This window comes from Xiphophorus couchianus, chromosome 11 (genome assembly GCF_001444195.1).
Source record: "Xiphophorus couchianus chromosome 11, X_couchianus-1.0, whole genome shotgun sequence".
NCBI lineage: Eukaryota > Metazoa > Chordata > Actinopteri > Cyprinodontiformes > Poeciliidae > Xiphophorus > Xiphophorus couchianus.
The window spans coordinates 4,729,695-4,751,520 of NC_040238.1; the positions used below are offsets into that span (position 1 = coordinate 4,729,695).

Consider the following 21,826-nt stretch of genomic DNA (forward strand, 5'->3'; position numbering starts at 1 on the left):
AAACATAAATGAGCCATCCCTTGAAATAAATTACAATTATGAACATTTGAAGTCAGAGAAAAGATAATTCAAGTTGCTTTCACAGGAGCTAACCTGTGGCCTATGTTGATGTATCAAAAAACATATTTTATATATTGAAATATTACGTCCTGACTCGTTTATGCAGTTTGTTTTATGATGCGCCCTCTGTTTTAGTGTTCAGTGTTAGCTGTGCAGCTTCATCAGAGCATCAACATGACGTCTCCACCTTGTTTAAGGTTGTTTTTATACACAACCGATAAAATATCCAGCTGCTCAAATATTTATTGGATGAATCAGTCAGAAAGTGAGCTCAACTCTCTGCTGAGATTGAGTGAATTTTTATCAGTGTAGACAGAGCATCTGCTTAGCTTAGCATAGAATTAAGTACATTTTTATATTGGTTGATTGCTATAACATTTCAGTGTTAACATTTGTGTAGCTGGACATTACCTCAAAACAAACTCAATAATTTCTCTTTGCATGATTTATTGCTTTTCGCTTTTCTCTCTTTATACCAAAAACTGGATGATAAAAATCTTCAGTTTGGTGTTTTGGTCTCAACTAGCCTTTTTTTTGAAGGGCAGTTTTGTTTACATTCATTTTATTTGTTTTTTCTGTTTTTCAATTAAAATGTCTTCCAGTTCATTAGAGTTTAAAGGTTATGGATCTCTGAGAATGTGCTCTTTCTTTATTGTTACCATTTTATTACTTGAAAATGGTATCAAAACAACAATATTATCATTTATCACTATAAGTTCTGGGACAAGTTGTTATCATGACACTATATTCTGATTCCAGTGTTAAAATGATATTCAATGCTGCATAAACAATTAAATAAAAGGAAGCCTGAAATAAAAGAGAAACATCTTTATCTGTTCTTGGAAAATAAACAGGAGAAACTAAAAGATCAATTTTACAACCCCCCAAACAAGCAGGATTATTGATTATCTGCTTTTACTCCAACTGTATTGTTATTGGTTTTGCCTTTGGCAGCTTGTTTGTACTCATGTGCTGCTGCTGTAATGATGGTAATAAAGGTTTTGTCATCTAAACACTAAGCCTCTGCAGCCATGTCTTTATCTAGCTCTAAGTAATGGACCTTAGCATTCTCAATAATACAAAACATTTCTATTATTTAAAACACACACTGGCCTGTAAGTATTTGGTAGCTATGCTAACAGTTAAGCCTTATAGGTTTTGATTAACAGTATTACTGTTTTATTCCCTTTTTTACCAAAAGGTAAAGCCTGTTTATTTCAAATTAAGAGCTCTTGAATCTGACTTTCATGTTTTGCTGCTGTTTTAACTAGGACTGTCACAATAACAAATTTTACTGGGCAATAAATTGTCCCAGAAGTTATTGCAATAAATGATAATATTGTTGTTTGAGACAATTTACAAGTAATATAATAGTAGTGGCATAACAGTGCATCCTCAAAGATCAATAAACATTTAACACTGGACCTGGAAGACATTTTAAATATCCAAAATAAATAAACAAGACAACAAATAAAATGAATTATGAAGTTTTCATTTTCAGAGGATAAAAAGATTCACCTTTTTAGCTGCTGATGACAAGAAGTAAGTTTGGAGGAAACAAGGTCAAAGTACCAGCAGCAAGGCATGGTGGTGGTAGCATAAGGCTGTGGGTCGAATCCACTGCCAGTGAAAAGAAACAAGAACAACAAATAATCATCCCAAACACAACTATTATTTAAAAAATCACAAAAAGAAAAGTTCAAATAAATCAATGTTTAAAGCTAATTAAATAAATCAAATTACTTAACATGATAGATAACTTATTTAACATGGAATAAAGGAAATGGTTAGGAATGAGAATGCTCACCAAAATGATGTAGATAAAATTATCCTTAAAAAAAGACCAGTTGAGACCAAAACACCTGAAGACTTTTTATCCAGTTTTGACAGAAGGAGAGGAAAGAGACAGTCTTGGGTTTAAGTTAAATCTACATTTATAACACAACTTCGAGGGTTTGCAAATAATTGTTGGAGCTTCACTCAATAATTTTCATCCTTTCTTCCGTCTCTGCAGACATCCCAGACCAGGTTATCCGCGTGTTCAAGGCCGACCAGCAGAGCTGCTACATCATCATCAGCAAGGACACAACAGCCAAGGACGTCGTCACCCACACTGTCAACGAGTTCGGCCTCCTGGCGGCGCCGGAAACCTACTCCCTGTGCGAGGTGTCCGTCAGCCCAGAGGGGGTCATCAAGCAGCGCAGGCTTCCCGACCAGCTCTCCAAACTGGCCGATCGGATCCAGCTGAATGGCAGGTGAGCAAACAGTCGTTTCAAGCTGCTGTTGGGGTTTGTTTCCCAAAGCTAACATGCTTCTGCTGGACTTTGGAGCATTTGTGCTTCTTCATAAGCCAGAAATAGGCTAATAAGTGAAGTTGCAAGATATGATCTTTATAAAAATACTTTTTTTTTTTTTACATAGGAATGATTTAAGCATGGAAATCAAGCAATGTCCAAACAGTTGAAAACGTTATTTCAGAAGACGGTCATCACTGCATATCAATATGAGAAATAAATGCTGTTGTTACTGATATTATCAATGTTGCTATTTTAAAAAGTTATCAAATATTACTGCTTTATGCCATATTAATTTAGAAGGAACTGAGGAGAATGATCCGTTCTCCATGCTGAGTTCTTGGTGTCCGAGGTTACAGAAGTCAGTGAGTTGAATTCATGAATTCCATTAATCAATACCAAAACACAGCAGGTCCATTCTGACGTGCTGCCTCTAAGAGCTAACAGTCAAAATGCCGTCCCACAAGAGTTTCCCTTTGTTACCCTCTCTGAGCTACGCCCCAAAGAGGGCGGGACCTAGCTCCTTTTCCTAGCATGTCCTTTCCTCTAGCTTTAGCTTAGCAACTAACTGAAAGAGATAAAAGAATTATTTATTCTCAACAGAACTTAATGTTAATAGTAAATTATTGAATGATTCTGTTCTTTTGTTTGCTTCAGATTTAAATTTATTTTCTTTGTAAATAACTTTGTTTATTCTGTGCTAACTAGCTTGAGCTTTCGCAACGGGCTATCCTAGATGTAGCGTAGCACAGATCAAGTAAGGAGGAGGAACAGCATCACAAGACTGACAAGACCCGCCTCCTGGCTCTGATTGGTTGTTTCTAGTTAGAACTGGGAGCACTGGGAGAAAGTAGAGGAGTACATTTTTTGTCACAGATTGTCTCTTAACATACTGTGACAGTTTCAACAAATATGTGAAAAAATATTTTTCATTAAAGTTGCATTCTGCAGCTTTAAGGGACGTGGAGAGAAATCGGTCTGAGGAAATGACTTAAATCTTAATCCACAGTGAAAAAAAGGAAGGAGCTGGAAGCAAACCACAGACTTTCAGATTACAGACTGCAGTCTTTAGAAAGCTTTCATCAACAACCAGAAACAGATGTATGACATAAAACATTAACAGTCAACAGCTTTTTCTTCCTTTTTCTTGACAGATTATTTCTAGGTTGGCTGAAATAGCAGACGTTTAAACAGCCCTGTGTAATCTTACATTTAGAGGTCTTGTCTTGGCCAAAGTATCATCCGTATCTTTCACACTGTGGCTCCAGACTTCACACAGTCTGCATGAGATTAGCTGTGTTAGGAAGCAGATCATGTCCCTCTATGTGGACAGATTAAATCCTTCCTGAGGAGGGGCTCTCAGTCCTCTTCCTGAGGACACCGGGTGATTTATTTCATTCACTTAACATTTTTCTGGCTGCACAACATGAATACAAACTACTCAGTACTTCATCTGTTGAACTGAAATACAATCTGTAAGAAATAAAACAAATGTAACTCTTTGTTCGTCTCAGGTTGACTACACAACACACACTTATGTTCACTGTATTTATTCTAACAAAAGACGAAATAAAATTCAATAAATAACCCTAAACAAACTACAAAACATTATCTCCCAATGAGCAGTTAGCAACAGTTAAAAAATTAAACATAATTAAAATTAATAAAACATTAATAATAAGTTAACAAAATATACAAGACATGGAAACATTACTCATGAAACACCATGTATGTTTATGTAATACTTGTAATGAAAACAGAGCTGATCCTGATGCACAGTTACAGACGGCAACAGAAAAAGGGGGAGGAGCTAGTTACTGGTTGCTATGGTAACCACCAACTGTCAAGAGCCCCGTAACAGAAGTTAATATACCAATAAACAACTTCTGCACTGAACAACATGAAAATGAAGAATAAAAAACACATTTTAACAAACTTTACATCCATAATATTAAAATAAAACCTTTTCTATTGTCATAATCACAAATTTCTCAGTTTGTTTCAGTAAGTCAGACCTTTTTCAGCTCACTGAAAGTCAGATTTCTTCTTCTTCTTGCATCCTTTCCGTCTGAAACCCAGCAGAAAAATTGAAGTGGAGCAGCAGATGCTGCCTCCTCCATTACTTTTTCACAGTTTTCACGTCTCTCCTCCCCCCTCCTGTCGTGAGGGTCCCTCGTCGGTCCCCCCCCAACAAGGCTAGCATGAATTTTTCATCCTCTGTCAGGGCGGAGGCCTCTGCAGGCAGCATGGCATGTATGGAATTATTCATACAGCCTCATACAAACATTCCTGATACAATTAAGACACTTCTTTTGCACAACTGAGCATATCTAAAGCTGTGCAAATTAAAAAATACACATTACGTGTTTTTGAGAGAGCTTCAGTTTTGCATATGAAGAATGGGGAGCATTTATGGTTAGTACAGAGGCTTTGGTGGTGTTTGTTGATGCGTTTTGTAGCGTCAGCAGTGTGTGCATTCACAGCCACCAGCAGAAGAAGTTCCCGTTTAGCAGAAACGTTTGGGAGCGCTGTGTCTCTACGTCTTTGTATCCGTCGTCCTTCAGACTGCAGCGCTCTGCTGCTGGTGATTGACAGCAGCTCAGGGAGTGGCAGGCTGAGCCAATAGCAGACCTTCTTCACCCTGTCAACCTACATAGAAATGAAGTGAGAGGAAGCTATGCTCACACACACACACACACACCCACACACTGAATGTTTCCATTGGGTATTTCTCAAAGATTATCCTGATTCTGTTTATCTTTAATTTAGTCTCGTCTGCTGTCCTCATCCTTTCTTATCAAACTCTTCTTTGTTTTTTCTTCATTGATCAAGTCTTTCTTTTTCTGTACTTGGCTGAATATCTCCTCTACTTATCAGTTACAGCGCATTAAATCAGCAAATCACATCAATACCATAATCTTACATGGAAATATGTGAAATAATCCAACCTATAATTTAACTACTTTTTCTTACTGTTAAAAATATTTCTTCTTTTTTTTCTTTTCAGTTTATCAAGATTTTTAGGAATATTTTATTAATACAAGTTACCCAGTTGGTGAGAAGCCATATTTGGCTAATTACCAGTAAGGGAAGTGAAAAACTGATAGAAAACGGCATCAAGGAGCGGCATGCTGGGTTTATAAATCTCCATGGCAACCGTCACATGCCATCTAAAGGTCAAATAATGGAAATATATTAATCGCTACTGAGATTCAGCAAGTTACAACTAAGACGGAGCATTTTGCCAACATACTTTTCAAGATGAATGCGTAAAGAAACACCTTATGCTCTCTGAAAAGTACAGTAGAGTATCTGTGATGCTGTGGGCTAACTTCCCTGTTTGTAAGAAAACGCTGCTGCAGTAAAATCTGATGTTTTAAGGCTTTTCAAAGACTGTAGCTTGTGGCCACCAAGCTAAATGTTGCTCTCTCTTCTTCTGCTGACCTTGTTTCACATCTTGTGTTTTATGAGCAAATTTAGCTCAGTCACAACACAACCTGTTGCTCTGCTTTCCAGCTTCTCTGTCAGCATTATTGTGCAATTTAGTCTCAAGTCTGTGCCAACACTTTACTGCTGGAGAGAGCCCACTCCAGGCCTTGAATCCTCAGAGGGTCTGCGTTCCAGGATGCCTGCATTACGGCTCCATTAGAGGGAAAGTACGAAGGTTTAGATTTATAAACACAGCAGCATATAGATGGAAGAGATGTCCTCCTGGTGAAGGCTGTAGATCAGGAGAATCAAACTCGGTTTCATTTGATCAAATGTCTGAATGTTCTTAAAGGTCCAGTTGTATTGATAAAACCCATTTAAGTGTTAAAATATTAATAAACAGCAGTTCCTCCTGGATTTTATGATTGTGTTTGTAGTTTTTTGCAATCAAAACCACATATTTTGGGATGCTAATTTAGAAATATTTTTAAGGAATTTTGTGATATTTCCGCTAATGCAGTGGTTCCCAAGTTGCAGGGGGTCGCGGGAAGCAGTATGGATGAATGAAAAAAAAAAAAACAGTTACACAAAAGTGTTTCACTGTAAAGATGGTTTGTAGTGTGTTTGGTTGCAACCTGAAGTGTGAAATAAACTTCGGTGGAGTTTGAAAACAAAATATGTGTATAGGTTTATGTCTGGTTGAACGATGTGTGCCCAGTTGATTTCTTTTTTCTTTTTGGGGGGAATTTATTGTGATCCATAGGGGGCCCAGAAGTAATCTTTGGGAACCACTGCGCTAATGTATGATAAGATCCATAGAGAAAATATTCTTCTATGTACTTTAAGTCCCTGAAAAGACTCAAACAATGAAACATTATGCAGCTTGAAAAAGGGCGAAGAAAGACGGATTTGGAGAGTATTTTAAGGTAAATAATCCTACCTCACTGTCTCATTGGTGTTTCCCTACAGATACTACCTGAAGAACAACATGGAGACGGAGACGTTGTGTTCAGATGACGACGCTCAGGATCTCCTCAGGGAGAGTCAGATCTCCCTGCTGCAGCTCAGCACCATGGAGGTCGCTGCCCAGCTGTCAATGAGAGACTTTGAACTCTTCAGAAACATCGAGTCCACAGAGTAGGCAGTTTGTGATTTATATACCTATAATACTTTATGTGACTGCCAAAAAATAAAGACGTTTAAAGTACCAAATATATGGCAAAATGTAGAAATTGTTGGATCACACACATTGTTTTGTCTCTGTTGCTAGGTATGTGGAGGACTTGTTCAAGTTGGACTCGTCTGCTGGGTGTACAAACCTGAAACAGTTTGAGGAGGTGATAAACCAGGAGACCTTCTGGGTGGCGACCGAGATCCTGAAAGAGCCAAACACCCTGAAGAGGATGAAGACCATCAAGCACTTCATCAAGATCGCTCTGCACTGCAGAGAGTGCAAGAACTTCAACTCTATGTTCGCCATCATCAGGTGAGTTCAGCCTGTCCACTCACCAGCCACAACAGTTAGGCCTAATGAGACCTGGGAAACATCTGGTCCACGTGCTAGGGAAAGACCACAACACTCTTCAGTGTGGAAGTTGTTAGAGTGGGAAGAAGACTCAAAGTTAGATATTTTCAGTGTTTAAAAAGCAAGATGGAGGAAGCAAAACAGTGAAAGAAGCTGATCAACTGTAAACTTGGCTGTTTTGGTTGTTTCATCCCAAACTTTTCTGGGTATGAAAACAAGCCGTCGCACACAGGGCATAATCTTTTCCTATGGTGGGAACTAATTGACCCAAAGCTAACTTCAGTCGATAACAGGAAGGCTGGAATCATTATAAACAAATGTTAGCCAGGTAAACTTGATCATTTCTAATGGAAGATACAATAATCTCCACCTTCACACACACAGTGTGACATCACCTATTCTTCTACAATAAAGTCACAAAGTCCAGGCTGGAAATAAATACTGACACTGACTTAGAAATCTGAATCAGATCAAAGCTTCACAAATACTGGAAATAAGCTATAAAATCACTATAAAAGTCCAGAATAGCTTACAATGTTCTGGAGTAGTGTTAAAAAAACACTACTAAAGGTTATATCAAAACATCTAATTTACTTAACTTTCTGATTACTGAATGTTTCAATGATGTGTCAGGAGAATCGGGATTATGTCTCAGATATGTATTTTAGGTGTTAAATGGTTTTAGTAACAGTCTGAGCTTGCAGCAGCTGAGCGTAATGATCCTTTGTTCGCGGTGGTGAGAAACACGGGAGCAGAGGAGTCTGACCTCCATGTCCCCTTACGCTGCTGCTCACAGCCGGACCTCTGGGTGCATATGGCTCTCTGATGCTTAACCTGCCTGGCGACAGGGGCACATCTGCCGCTGCGAACAGGAAACACAACGTTCTCCTACCGACTCTGTTGCAGTCTGAAATATAAACCACACTGGATTTTACCTAAAGTTTCACCCTCACTTTCCAATATTACAGAATAAAATGCATTTGGATTGTAGGAATGTTTATCACATGAAATTAGATATCAAGCAAACATTTTCAGAATCTATATTCCTTCTTATAAACACAGTGTTCAGATTTATCTTCCATAAAAACAAAGTATGGATCCGAACACCTTAAGCCCCACACAGAACATGCTGAAGTATTTTTGTGAATTAATTTCTTATAGGAAGGATACCACAATTCAGATTTAAACCAAAAATGCTTAACTGGACCAATATCTAATAATTTAGCAGTATTTAAAATTTAGAAAGGACAATAAAAACACCCATATTAAAAGAAGAGTACACCAGAAGATAGTTTTGCATTATTGCAGCAGAATTATATTTTCTGCTTTGGATTCTTAGCGAACTGCTATTTTAAAATCTTTTTATTGAGATAATTACAATTCACAGTAATTCAGTTTCCTTGTGTGTTTCTTTTGTGATTGTGAACTAACTGCCTGGTAGAAGTGACTCACTTTACTAACTAACTTAAGAAAAATACACAACACCCAAGATGAAATAAGCGTTGAAACGTTTTTATGGCTTCATATTTATTGTCATACAAAACACAAGTTTTCATACAAAGCAGAGAGAAAAGTAAGAGAAAGAAGAACACATATTACCTTTGTCAGCACCTCACCGTTCCCTCATTTTCCTCCTCCTCCTTCCTGCCTCCATCCCTCTCTCCTGCACAGCGGGCTGAACTTGGCACCGGTGGCTCGGCTGCGAAGCTCGTGGGAAAAATTGCCCAGTAAGTATGAGAAGCTCTTTGAGGACCTGCAGGACGTCTTCGACCCGTCCAGGAACATGGCCAAGTACCGCAACGTGCTGAGCAGCCAAAGCATGCAGCCGCCCATCATCCCGCTGTTTCCTGTGGTCAAGAAGGACCTCACCTTCCTGCATGAAGGTAGGAAAACTTGCTGAAGTTTCTGTCTGATTTAGCTGAAAACAGAGGTCTGTTGAAGGTTCACATTAAAAACACAAACTTTATTTTGTTTAAACCAGATTTTAGGCGATAGGCCAGCATAAAGGGATCTATAATTATGATTGGGGAAAAAACCTGAAAAGTTTGTATCAACATTACCGTAAAATTTGCCAATGCACAGATTGGCTGGAGTTTGCAAAGCAGCTAATTCAGGATCAGCATTCGTTTTCCTCGGTGCCGATTGGCTGTAGGTATTAGCCGGAGTTTGGTAGTAAATAGTTACATTTACTTGAGAAACCTTTTTGAAAGAATTGACTTTTCGGAGTATTTTACTTTTATTTGATTAATTTCATTATGAAGTGTCTGTACTCTCACTTGAGTAAAATTTCTGGATTTTCCGCCCACTGTGCAGAAGAGCCAGGACAGTTTCCATTGTGCACATTGGTGCAAATATAAGGTTTATTTTGTGTTTATACTATTAAAATAGGAAGTTGTACAGAGTTAGTTCTAAATAAACAAAAATAGGTTTAATAGTCATTTTGCTCCATTACCTGTTCAGCATAAAGTCAAACTTAGGCTACATTGATCCTGCTTCTGCTTCCCCTTCAGATATTAGTAAGCTACCAGGTCAAAGTCAGGTTAGAAAAACTTTCACTGTCTGACATTTTCTGCTAAAACAGAAAGTTTCCTTAATTGTGAAAGTTTCAAAAGTAAATATTGCCTTCCAAAAACACGTGTTAAAAATAGAAACCTCCTGGAACAATGACTAGAGATTCTCTTTTCTTTTATGTTTCAAGAATCCCAGAATATGAATGTTTCATAAAACGCTGACAGCTCACTGCGAGTTAAATTGGTTTGCTTGTCGGTGTGTGTGTGTGTGTGTGTGTGGGGGGGGGTGTGGGGGTGTGTGTGTGTGTGTGTACATTCACCTGTTTCCTCCCAGGCAACGACTCCAACGTTGACGGCCTTGTGAACTTTGAGAAGCTGAGGATGATCGCGAAGGAGATCAGACATGTGGTGCGGATGACCTCGGCCAACATGGACCCCGCCCTCATGTTCAGACAGAGGTTAGTTACCATTTATTCATCATCCTGCTGTTACTTCTTTCTATTTAGCTTCAATGTTGTTGGGGCCAGTTTTCAGATCTTAAGAGCGATTTAGGTGAGTCAGATTTTATTCAATCTGTTGTTAACTTACAAACATAATCAGCCAAATTGTGGGTTTTATTGAAAATCTAGAGATTCCTTCAAAGCTGCTTTATGTAACTTTTATAAATAAGATGTTTTATATAATCTGTGAAAAGATCCTTTTCCTCCCTGAGCTACTATTGCTGTCTGAAGAAATGCACCAAAAACAACCAATCACAGCAAGGGGGTGGGTCTTAGCGCTGTCAATCAACCTCGTACATGGATTGCCAAATATGCTAATAATTGAGAAACAACTCATCGTTATGGAAAACTGTTTGTCTGCCGTCACATGGGCCAAAATTGTAGACTTAAAAAAATGGCAGGCCAAAAGAAACAAAACAAAACAAAATCAAGCAATTAAAGTCGCTCGATATTTTTTTTTTTTACCCCTCCAGGGTCTTTTGTGGGCTCTAGTGTCCCTTATATGACAGCAGGCTGACAGGAAACGGGGAAGAAGAGAGGGGAAGACATGCGGCAAATGTCGTCGGGTCCGGGAGTCGAACCCGTGACGGCCGCGTCGAGGACTGAAGGCCTCCAAATAAGGGTCGCGCTAACCGCTACGCCACCACGGCACGCCCCTCGATATTTTTTGTCGAGCCAAAAGTTGAAACAGATTTTTATGACTGTGTATTGGGGCTATTGCAGATTTAAAAAAGGAAAAAATTTCCACCAAAAATTCAGAAATTTTGTAGAAAATGTGAAAATTTCCTAGAAAATTTTTCAAACATTGTTTTTTCAAACTTTTCAAAAATAATTTGACTTTCTTTTCATTTCCAACATTTTTTTGAAAATTTTTGACTTTTCAATAAAAAAAATCTAATTCAGATATTTTTGAGGTATTTTGTAGAAAAAATATTTGTAGAAAATTTCTGTGATTACTCAAAGTTTTTTGGCATAAATGTACTACGTTTTTCTTTTCTCAACAGTGGCCATAATATTAAAAAGACATCTAGTTTTGAGTTTCTCTTGAATTAATTTATTTTCAGTAATAAGATCAGGATTTGGGTCATTTTTTTCAAAACGCTTGCTATATTTAGCCCAATTTATGAAAAAATAATATCTTTGTGTTACCTGCAGTGTAGCATAGAGCAAGAGGAGGAGGGAGAGGATTGATTGACAGCGCTAAGACCCGCCTCCTGGCTCTGATTGGTTGTTTCTAGTTAGCACTTACAGAAATAATAGGAGTTCCGTTTTTCCAGACTCATATTCTGTCACAACATAGTGAAAAAGTTGCATCCTGCAGGTTTCAGCTTGTTTATCTTTTAAACTGGCTCTTCCTCCTGTTTACTATCAGACTGGAGGAAAAATCCTCAGAGTGTTGAAGTGTGAAGGAAGATGTTAGGTTTACTTCTGAATCCTAAAAACAGAAAAAATGTTGGCAAAAAGGGAAGCACGGCTACCATACATCCTCCAGCCAACCTGGATCCCTCAGCTGTGGGATCAGGCGCACGCTCAGCGTCTCGTCCAATCAATTCCCTTCACTTCCTGTCCTGGTCATGTTTGGGTTGCAGTTGTTAACTGGAATATCATGCAGATTGGAAGTGGAGGTGGAATTGATGACAGCTGCTGCGTGTAGCTGGTATCACTCAGTTTGTTGTGCGTCTGTCACTGGTGCGGTGCATGACTGCCCCCTGCAGACACTCCCCTCTTACTACACGTTCAGGAAGTCCTGTCAATAAATTCTATAAATTAAAAGATTAAAACACACTTTTTGGGTTGATGAGGGGAGAATGTCCCACATGTGGTGTCCTCCCATCTCCAGTCATTTCCTGTTTGTTGTGCTGGCATGAAGTCTACATAAGTCTCGTCTCCTCTTCCACTCCTCCCCAAATCGTTAAACTTGTCTTTAAGTCACGCTTCAATCTTCACGCCTCTTGCTTGCAGGAAGAAGAGGTGGAAGAGTTTAGGGTAAGTTGTGGCCCGGTTTCCACTTTTTAATCCAGTTCCAGCCTGGACCGGCTGAAATGTTGTCCACCCTGCATAAAACTCTGCATGTGTCCCTTTTTCTGTGTGTCTGTGTGATTAACCTCCCCATTTGCATTTTCAGTGCTCATCCACTGAATCCATTGATCACCCATTAATTATCTGCCATGTTCATAAGACTCTGAAGTCAGATAGTAGCTTGTAATGGTGCTTTTTAAATGTGTTATGATGCATAACTGGTTGCATATTCTAATGCAGTCATATCCACCAAAGTCTTCCTCACATCATTGCAAACCCTGAAATGTGTCATTTGTTTAAGATGTCAGACGTTAGGTTAGTATTTTATTCTGAAAATCTTGTCCTGAAGTTCGACCTTACAGGCTGATTCAAAGTTCTTGTTCATATTAGAGCCATAAAATTCATTGCATTTTATTTGAATTTAATTTGATAAACAAAAAACTAAAATCTCCAAATATGGTTTATAAATTTCTTTTTATGAATTTCTCTTATCTTCCATACTTCTTGTTTTAAAATGAACTAAAAATTGATGTTCACTGATGTTTTCCATTCAATCTGACTGAGTTTTAGCAATTTCTACAAAAAAAATTAGACAAAATTTTTAGTCTCTAGACAAAGATGTGCTGCTGGAATTAAACTCATATCAATAATTATTGGTTAGGTTTTTGTTTTGAATATCTAAAATGATGCCAGTCTGGTTGCATGACCTTTCCTCTGTTATTCAGACTTTTCTCATTTTTTATTTTTAGGCAGTTTTTTATTTTTAAGCAGTTATAAGGAACCTTATAAACCTGAAACTGCTGCTGCGCAAGTTACTCAACAGACTGTTGCTAGGTAACTGTTGCTTGGTTACCTTGTTGCTAAGTAACCAAAGAGTGAGTGAGTTGCTAGTTGCTTATTGAGTATTTGATCAAGCGTATTAGCTACTGATATTGATCGATATTGTTACTGATGTATTGTCCAGTATTAGGTTTAATACAAATATGTGGCACACCTTTTAGACTTTATTTGTGAATAAGTAATTTTCTATCATATTCACAATTTGAAGTTTTTTGATTTTGCCCAAAAGGAAGCTCATTAGATAGAAACTCCTAGTCCTTAAGTCCAAAAGAAAAAGTGGAAAATACTCCAAGAATCTTGATGTTTCTCATCTCCACATCAGCAAATTAGTCACCAAACCAGTTTCTCTGCCAGCTGTTGGTAAAAATGGGAAGTAAAATAAACTGTTTCAAGCATTTGCAAATACTATTTGACTCTGGTTTGTGTTTGCATCTCCACATCTGCATCTTGTGTTTCCTAACCCTTTTTGCCTCCATCGGACAGAATGTCCCGCTGTCCTGCACTGTTAGCATGGCGCATAAGGGGGCGCTGTCCCTCCCCAGTTGCATGGTCCCGTTTTAAACTGCTGTGCTACAAAACAGATTTTCAGATTTTACTGAAGTGTTTTTCTGTTTAAACTCAGAGTGATTTTATTATTTTGCCTCTTTCTTTTCTGCCTCTCTCTTTCTTCTCTTTCTTTATCCTCTGAATCCTCTCCAATTGAAATCTTTTTCCATTCATTTTCTTTCCCTCCATCTCCTCTATCAGGTCTTTGAGTCAAGGCAGCACCAACTCCAACATCCTGGACGTTCAGGGTGGAGCCCATAAGAAGCGCGTGCGCCGCAGCTCCCTCCTGAACGCCAAAAAGCTTTACGAAGACGCTCAGATGGCCCGGAAGGTGAAGCAGTACCTGTCGAACCTGACGGTGGAGACGGATGAGGACAAACACCAAATCATGTCCCTGCAGTGTGAACCGTCTTACAACACATGTGAGTTAAACAGGAGTCAGACTGAATTAGATTTAAACTAAATGTTTCTACATTATTAGTATAAACTGTGGAGGATCAAAACTGACATAATTAATAATAATTCATTTTTAATTCACTAAAACTTAATGAGCTAAAAGGTGGAAATTTATTATTAATTGCTAATTAATGAAAAAACATTTTTTAAAATAATTGTAAAAAAATATTTTTAATTAATTAAAAATAATAAATTAATTATTTTTAATTGATTTTAAATAATGTATTTAATATGCATTGTGGTAAAAAATATATTTTTTGATTTTTACTTTTTCTTATACATTTTTGTCAGAATATACACATATATATTTTTTCTTAAACATGGTTTGTCCACTCTCTCTATTTTAGAGATGCATGTGAAAGGAAAAGACAAAAAATATATATTTCTGCTTTTATTTTTGTTTCTAATTCTGGTCTGAAGTTTTGTGTTTTGTCTCATTAAACTGAAAGTTAAAGAAGAAAAGTTGTTTGTATCTCAACATGAATTAGTGTGAACTTAAAGCTCGACTGTTTCCCAGAAAATTAAATATATTTTCATTGACCGTTGCTTAATATTCGCTCACGCTGCCACCTAGCGTGTTTCCTCATATCCTGCAACAATAACATGACAAACACAATCTGCATCTAATGATGCAGCTGGTAAAAATGTCTAAAAATTCATCTCTAAACCAGATAAACGTAAATATGTTTTTGTTTACTGCAGTTCAAGTCGCTGAATTATTTTTGTGGATAAAGAAATGTTGGTTTGTGTCGCATCATATAAATACCCCAGAGAAACAGAAAGTTATGGATTAAAAATACAGTTTCTAGACAGTCATATGAAAATAATAACATACTTGGGGAAAATATCTTATTATTAGTGAAATAATCTGTCAATGGAACTAGAACCTTTTCACCAATATTAAGGAATCATTAATTTAAAATTAGCTCCTATATCTTTCTGAAATGTTAATTGTAAGTTTTGTCTTGTTTTAAGATCTTTGCTCCAGAAACTGGTTGCAGTGTGTGACAGAGTTTGTAAATGTACATTTACTCATTAACTGTCTTTGTTTTCAGTGGGCAAAAACCTGAGCGAGAGGCGAGCAAACAAGTCGGACATGTCTCCGGTGTCCCTCAGGGCGACGTTACCTTCAGGGAAAACTCAGAACAGGGTGTCACAAGTCCTGCAGGTCCAGGTGCCTCTGAACCCTCTGAGGAAGAAGAGCGCCACCAAGGACATCGGCACCCCCAGTGAGTTCTCCTCCGCCAAACTTCACCGATTCTTCTTGCTTCATACATTTTTGTATGAAGCAAGCAATGATCTTATTTTTTCTTTCCGTTAGATTCAAATTCTCCGCAGGTGGTGAAGAAACCTTCAGTGAACTCGTCAGATGAGTGGAGCGCCAAGAGACCGTCTGATGACACCGTTTCCATGGTGTCGTCGCTCCACTCCAGCCCCACAGTGTCGCCTCAGGGCTCGCCACGCAAAGGTACGCAACATTTCTCCAATGACTCTGGAAAACTTTGGTTACACTTCATTTAAACACTGACATGACAAACATGACATAATACTGAACACGAAGGAGTCTTCATAAATATATACGTCTTTTGTCATTAAGTATTTGGTAAGTAATGACACTTTTATTGCAAAGTAGATACTTTTAATGGACTTTTAGTGCAACTTTGCATTAAAAGTGCTATTATTTATCATGTCATGACAACAGTTGTATATATTTATGAAGACTCCTTCATGTTCATAACAGGTGTTATTTACAGGATCACACTGCAAAAACACAAAATCTTACCAAGTACGTTTAGTTCAGGGTTCAGGATTTTTTTCACGTTCTCCTTTCCGTCGCTTTGATTTCTTCTGCCACTAGGCGGCGCCGCAAAATCGCAGAACTCCAGCCAGATGAACTTATCGGGATCCTCGTCGTCGCTGACCAGCGACGCCAGCACAAAGACGGGCACCATCAGTCTGCGCAGCTACGGCATAGGTGGGGCCCTTCTCCACAAGAGGATCCTGCAGATGACCAATCAGCATAGCCGAGAGAGCAGCAGGAACAGAGAGGGACAGAGTGAGGACGAGGCAGAGGCAGGTCAGGAAGAACCGAGGAGAGGAAGATCCAGGCAGCAGAGGAAACCGGAGGCAGAGGCAGGGCAGGTGTTACCCAGGAGATCAGAAACCCCAGAGACGCAGAGGGAGGACCCCACGGTTCACCGCGGGTCTCCTCCTCTTCCCCACGCTGGTGTCAGGACACCCATCAGGGCGAGACTGTTGTCTCCTTTCAGGGTGCTGAGAGAGAGGAGTCAGTCCAGAGAGAGGCCGCTGCCAAAGAGCGAGGAAGCTTCTGGAGAGACTTTGTCCTCCGCAGCTCAGCAGGAGGCTGAAGGACAGACAGAGCAGAGAGTCAGGAGATCGGTCAGCCCCAACCCGTTCCTCTGGCTGTGCCGAGACCGACACAGCAGGAGGAAAACCATCTGATCCGCAGACAGACAGACAGACAGACAGCGCCAGGAGATTAGTGTCACAGGATGCCTCCAAATGTTTCATAAAAATGATGTATGAGTGATTCAGTAACGAGAGATGGAAAACGATTCCACACTGCAAAAACACAAAATCTTTCCAAGTATTTTTGTTTAGTTTTTAGTGCAGATATCTTGGTTCTCCAGAAATAAGACGTTTCAGTGAGTTTCAGGAAGTTACATTGGCAGATTATTTAACTTTTAACATTGATGTCTTGTTTTAAGTTCAATAATCTGCCAAAGTAACTAGAATTTTTTCATCAATATTTAGGAATTACTGACTTAAAACAAGCTTCTATTTCTTGTTGAAAACTTACTTGTGAGTTAGTTTTTCTTATTTTGAGTGTACTTACATATTTGCGCTACAAACTAGACAAAAACAAAAGATTTAGTGTTTTTGCCGTCTGTGGTTCGTTCACTGACCAGAAAAGATTGTCTATTTGAGTTTTTCAGTGTTTCTGATCTCCAGCCAGTTTGTCGTTTCTTCTTCGGTTAAAGTTGAAACATTAATTCTGCCATGAACCGAAAAACATTCACCACTAAACAGACTGTTCTTTTAGAAACAAACTTGAACAAAACGAGATTCGTCTCAGGTTTGTATGTGACCAGCAATCTGTTCATTTACGTGTCACTGAGTTCTGCAGGTTCTTGTGATAAAATGTTGAAACTATGAGTTCAAACTTGTTTCACAATCATTTTAAATGACAGTTAGTTTTAAGTGGATGAATGGAGGTTTGGTCGAACTGCAGGTAGTGTACAGAACAAACATCATTCGCGGTTTTTGATTCGCTTCCAGTCGTTTCATCCAGACTGTCCTCCGTCTTCAGGTTGCCCCCTCCTCCCTTCTGCCAGATCGGACAACCTGTCGGACTCCAGTCACAGCGAGATCTCGTCCCGCTCCAGTATCTGCTCTGTGGACTCGGCGCAGGCCTCCGGACCGGACGACCGCTGTAACCGGGCCGGTTCCGGTACCGCCGCCACCGTCGCTGCTAATGCTACGGCCGCCACGGCTGCTGTGGTCGCTGAGGGCACAGCGGCGTTAAATGCACACTTAACTGCTGATTACAGCCAGCCCAGCACAAGGTAATTGGCTCTAGTTCAGTTCATTTGATCTAATCTGTCTGCTTAATTATCTGAGGTTGAAAGGAGCGCCTGGAGAGCGGACGCCATAATGAGATGAATGGGATTTAGATTTTAGAGGAATCCCGTCAGGGTTTAAACCTGATCCAGAAAACAGGACATTTAATAGAAAAATGGGTTTTTATATTGTTATAAACCTTTTAAGAATCAAATGCTGCGTTTTATGTCCTTTGAACCTTTTGACACTTTTCCATGTTACAGCAGAAAGTTTGGTGATGATTTTACATAAAACAGCTTGTATATTTATTTATGTTAGTTTGTAACTTTGCTCTTTTTTGTTTTTACAAAATAGATTAAAGTGTCTGAGCAACAATAATCATATTTTTTCCCCTATATTTTTTTATAATGTTTTTTTTTTACATCTGGGCTTTGACTGGACCATTCTAGCATTGGTATTTTTTATTGAGATCACAGCAATGGAGCTCTTTCTGTATATTTAAGGTTGTTATCCTGGTTGCCAGGTTTTCTTCCATAATTGTCTTGTATTTACCGCCATCCATTTAAACTTTGTTCTTATTCAAGAAAACATTCCCATAGCATGATCCCCCCCCCACCGTACTGTAGCTTAGGGTTAGCTTGTAGCTTCGGTTAGCCACAGATGTATGCAGTTTTCTCTCCAGCCCAATAAGGGGCTCAGAAAAGAGGAAAACATTTGTTGCTTATCTCTTATTAGGGATATCGTAGAAAGCAAGGCTGGATTTTCCTGGTTATTCAAATAAAATTGCAATAAAAGGTGTTGACGTTGGCAGATATAACTACTTTTAAAAAATGTAGAAAAGATCAAGGGATGTGAATACTGTCTGCTGTTTTAAATTACTTTTAACTAAACTCAACTTTTTGACTCTTCTTCTTTATTCACCTCAAACTTTTGCACAAAACATCCACCTGTAGACCATCTGCTGCCATTCGCCACTCCCTGTTTTCTTCCCCCAGCTGCTTCCATTTACACCCATCCTCATTAAAAACTCCAAGAACTGGAAGTGATAAAAAAATAACACCTGTTTATTAGCATCCCTTGTTTTACTGCTCTTCTCTCTCCTGCTTCTATCCAGGACAAACTGTCGGCTTTTTAATCTGGCTGAGTAAACAACGCCGCTTCTTTATTGTCTGTCCATAATCAGGCCATTCTGTCTCATAAAGAGAAAAGTGAAATATCTACTTCTCTGATATTATATTACCCTGGCAGCCTTGCTTTGGAGCATCGTTTTATGAAATCCGGCTCGGTTTCATTGACTGTCTGGTTTGTCCTGTAAAATACAGTCAGTGAATCAAACAGCTGGTCTGGAAAAGGATCATTGAAAGGAATCTTTTCCTGCATTATTTATCAGACAGATTTCTGTTTGGTCAACTTTCTCTTTAGTAAATTATAGTTTATCCTTCAGCCTTTATTCCTTCGTCAACAGAGGGCGATGTGCGTCTTTTATCAACTGGTAACCAGAACTCCCAGTTTGATCAAATTCATTTAAATGAGTCACTTAAATGTAATTTTTGAGATTAGCAGAAAAACAACGAGCTTTTTTCAATCTTAACAATTTGTAAATGTGGAATATTAATACCTTGATATTATTATCAAGGTATTAAAAAATGTATTGTGACATGAAGAGGAAACAGAAAGTGAAACATTTCATCTCTTCTTCTCCTTCTGTCTATCAGCTCTTCAGTTGTGGCTCGAGGAGGACATGCAGCGCGACCTTTCACCTCCTCCCTCTCCACGGAGGAGCTGACTCCGGACCACGCCTCCCTGTCTCTGGACTCGGTGGTGGACAGCGGCCGCGGCAGCTGGACTTCCTGTTCCTCCAACTCTCACGAATCCTTCCAAATCCTCCCCGCCTCGTCCTGCCGGCCCTGGGACCACGGCATCCACGGCCACCCGCTCTCCCTCCCCCACACGCACCTGAGCGGCTTCAAACTCCCGGCGCTGGGCCGGACGACAGCTGAGGCGGACGCCGCCGGGCAGTCGTGGGCCGGCGACACCGCCGCCGGGCGCCACATCAGAGACTCCAGCTCAGATCTGAGCGTCGCGGTGCGGGAGAGCCGGACGTCGTCGGGCTCCCTGTCGGACAACTACGAGGGGAATTACGGAACGATAAAGCGGCGAAACGCCTCGGAGTTTCCTTCCTCGCCGGCCAACGAGGAAGGAGGGCAAAGCGCAGACGCCTCGTACAAAACGGTGACGTCGAGCACAGAGAAGGGCCTGATAGGTGAGGGAGCCGAGCGGCGCTCACGCTCACCTCCTCTCCTGCATGCGTGTCCGTCTGTCCAGGAGGAAAATCAAAACACAACAAGCAGAAAAGATTTATTTATATAAGAAAATGAAATATATGTATATATATTAGCCAGTAGGCTGATTTGATTTTTTTCTAATTAAATCTACAAACACACCATCACCCGTTTCAGTTTAGGGATTTGTTTTTGCAATGCCGTCATCCGTCTTATTAGTTTTATGTTTTTCTGTTAAAGGGCAGTATTATTTTTTTCATCATGTTAAAACGTTTGTACTTCATCAAAAACAAACCTGGAGTGTTGCTTTGATTCTACCATGAATGTCTGAGAAATCCTTTAGTCTCCATGACAACCAATCAGCTGTTCAGAACGCCTGGGTGGACTTAGCCCCGCCTTCGAGGCGAAGCTCCTCCTCAGAGCTGCAATTTCCAAACTTCTGGGCACTCAGCTCCTTCAGACTAGCCAGCAGCAATTAGCAAAGGCCTGGTGGAGCTGCTGGTTCACAGAGGAGCCGTGTTGTGTCGACTTCCTGAAGGCGGAGTCTCACAAAGACCAGGAGTTTTTAAAGAGACAGAGGCCCTATTTTAATTTCATAAATATCATATTTGATTCATGTAGCATTTTTATAACTAAAGTTAACGTAGTTACTCGATCGAGCTGGGAAACATAATACTGCCCCTTTAATTTTCCATGTTTTGCATGTTGTGTTCATGAAGTTTATTTAATTTTTCCATTTTTTCCCCCTTTTGTTTTCTGTACATCACATCCTTCTTTTCCTCCATCCTCCTTTTATTTCCACCTTCACATCCATCCAGTGTACTGTGTCACGTCCCCCACTAAGGACGAGCGTTACCGAGCTCCCCCTCCCACCCCTCCAGGCTACCAGGGTCTGGCTCTGGGCGACCTCGGGGTCGCAGACGGAGTAGCCGGCGGGCCGGGGTCTCCCGCCCCCCGACCTCCTCACCTCAGGCCTCCAGACTACAGCGTGGCCCTGCAGAGGAGCAAGCTCCTGCAGAGCCCCGGGCTGGTCGAGGCGCGGAGGCTTCACCTCCGAACGGCCAGCCCCATTCAGGGCCAGTCCAGACCGCCCAGCGCCGTCCCCCCAGCGCAGGACCTGGCTGACAGCGAGGACGGTACGTCTCAGTCCTGCTTCGCTTCCCTCCGACAACCAGAAACCATCATTTCTTATTCTCCCATTTTTATTCATTTAAATTTGAGTGGAACCAACAACTGAGGACCGATTCACTTCTCCAAATGTAAAAGTAAAGTATAATGAAACGTCAAACATTATTGCATTATTGTTTATGCAATAAATGGTAATTTTGTTGATTTGAAACCATTTCCAAGTAATATTGGCATAATAATTAATGCAATTTTGTAAAGAACACTTCACACAGTCACCAAAATAATAAATAAAAGGAAATTAAAACCATATACAACTGAAACTATGAGTAAAAGTGACCAAAATCCTGTTATTATGACTGGAAATAAATTCAATTGAGAAACTGAAAATCATCTAAATTTACTACTGCGAATTAGAACCACTGTAGAGGAAAAAAACGTTGACATTTCTGCCAAAAACCTCAGAACATTTGAGAGCGATCTCAGAAAATTACAAGGAAATTTGTTAGAAAAAAAATTTAATTTTAGATTAATATCAAACATTTTCTACAGAAAAAAATTCTGATTTTCAAATGAAAATTTTTCTAGAATATTTCTGAGAGAAAATTTCTGTTTTTAATGAGAACATTTCTGAGGAGGAAGGAAATTTTCTCCTTTT

The 21,826-nt window shown here is 39.6% G+C and overlaps 1 protein-coding gene across 15 annotated transcripts in view; it reads left to right on the forward strand.

Moving 5' to 3' along the window:
- rapgef6 (Rap guanine nucleotide exchange factor (GEF) 6) overlaps positions 1-21,826 on the forward strand; it is a 133,030-nt gene that overhangs the window by 107,182 nt on the left and 4,022 nt on the right. For 11 of the 15 annotated variants that reach the window (XM_028031862.1, XM_028031868.1, XM_028031869.1 and 8 more), the window contains 13 exons: positions 2,075-2,315; positions 6,753-6,920; positions 7,054-7,269; positions 8,980-9,191; positions 10,153-10,276; positions 12,281-12,304; positions 13,925-14,145; positions 15,235-15,408; positions 15,501-15,647; positions 16,038-16,154; positions 17,511-17,766; positions 19,477-20,024; positions 20,862-21,179. In XM_028031862.1, the coding sequence (XP_027887663.1) occupies positions 2,075-2,315; positions 6,753-6,920; positions 7,054-7,269; positions 8,980-9,191; positions 10,153-10,276; positions 12,281-12,304; positions 13,925-14,145; positions 15,235-15,408; positions 15,501-15,647; positions 16,038-16,154; positions 17,511-17,766; positions 19,477-20,024; positions 20,862-21,179 (2,766 nt within the window). Of the gene's footprint in view, positions 1-2,074; positions 2,320-6,752; positions 6,921-7,053; positions 7,270-8,979; positions 9,192-10,152; positions 10,277-12,280; positions 12,305-13,924; positions 14,146-15,234; positions 15,409-15,500; positions 15,648-16,037; positions 16,155-17,510; positions 17,767-19,476; positions 20,025-20,861; positions 21,180-21,826 lie in introns of those variants that run through there. The other 4 variants (XM_028031870.1, XM_028031871.1, XM_028031866.1 and 1 more) reach the window with 2 other exon arrangements.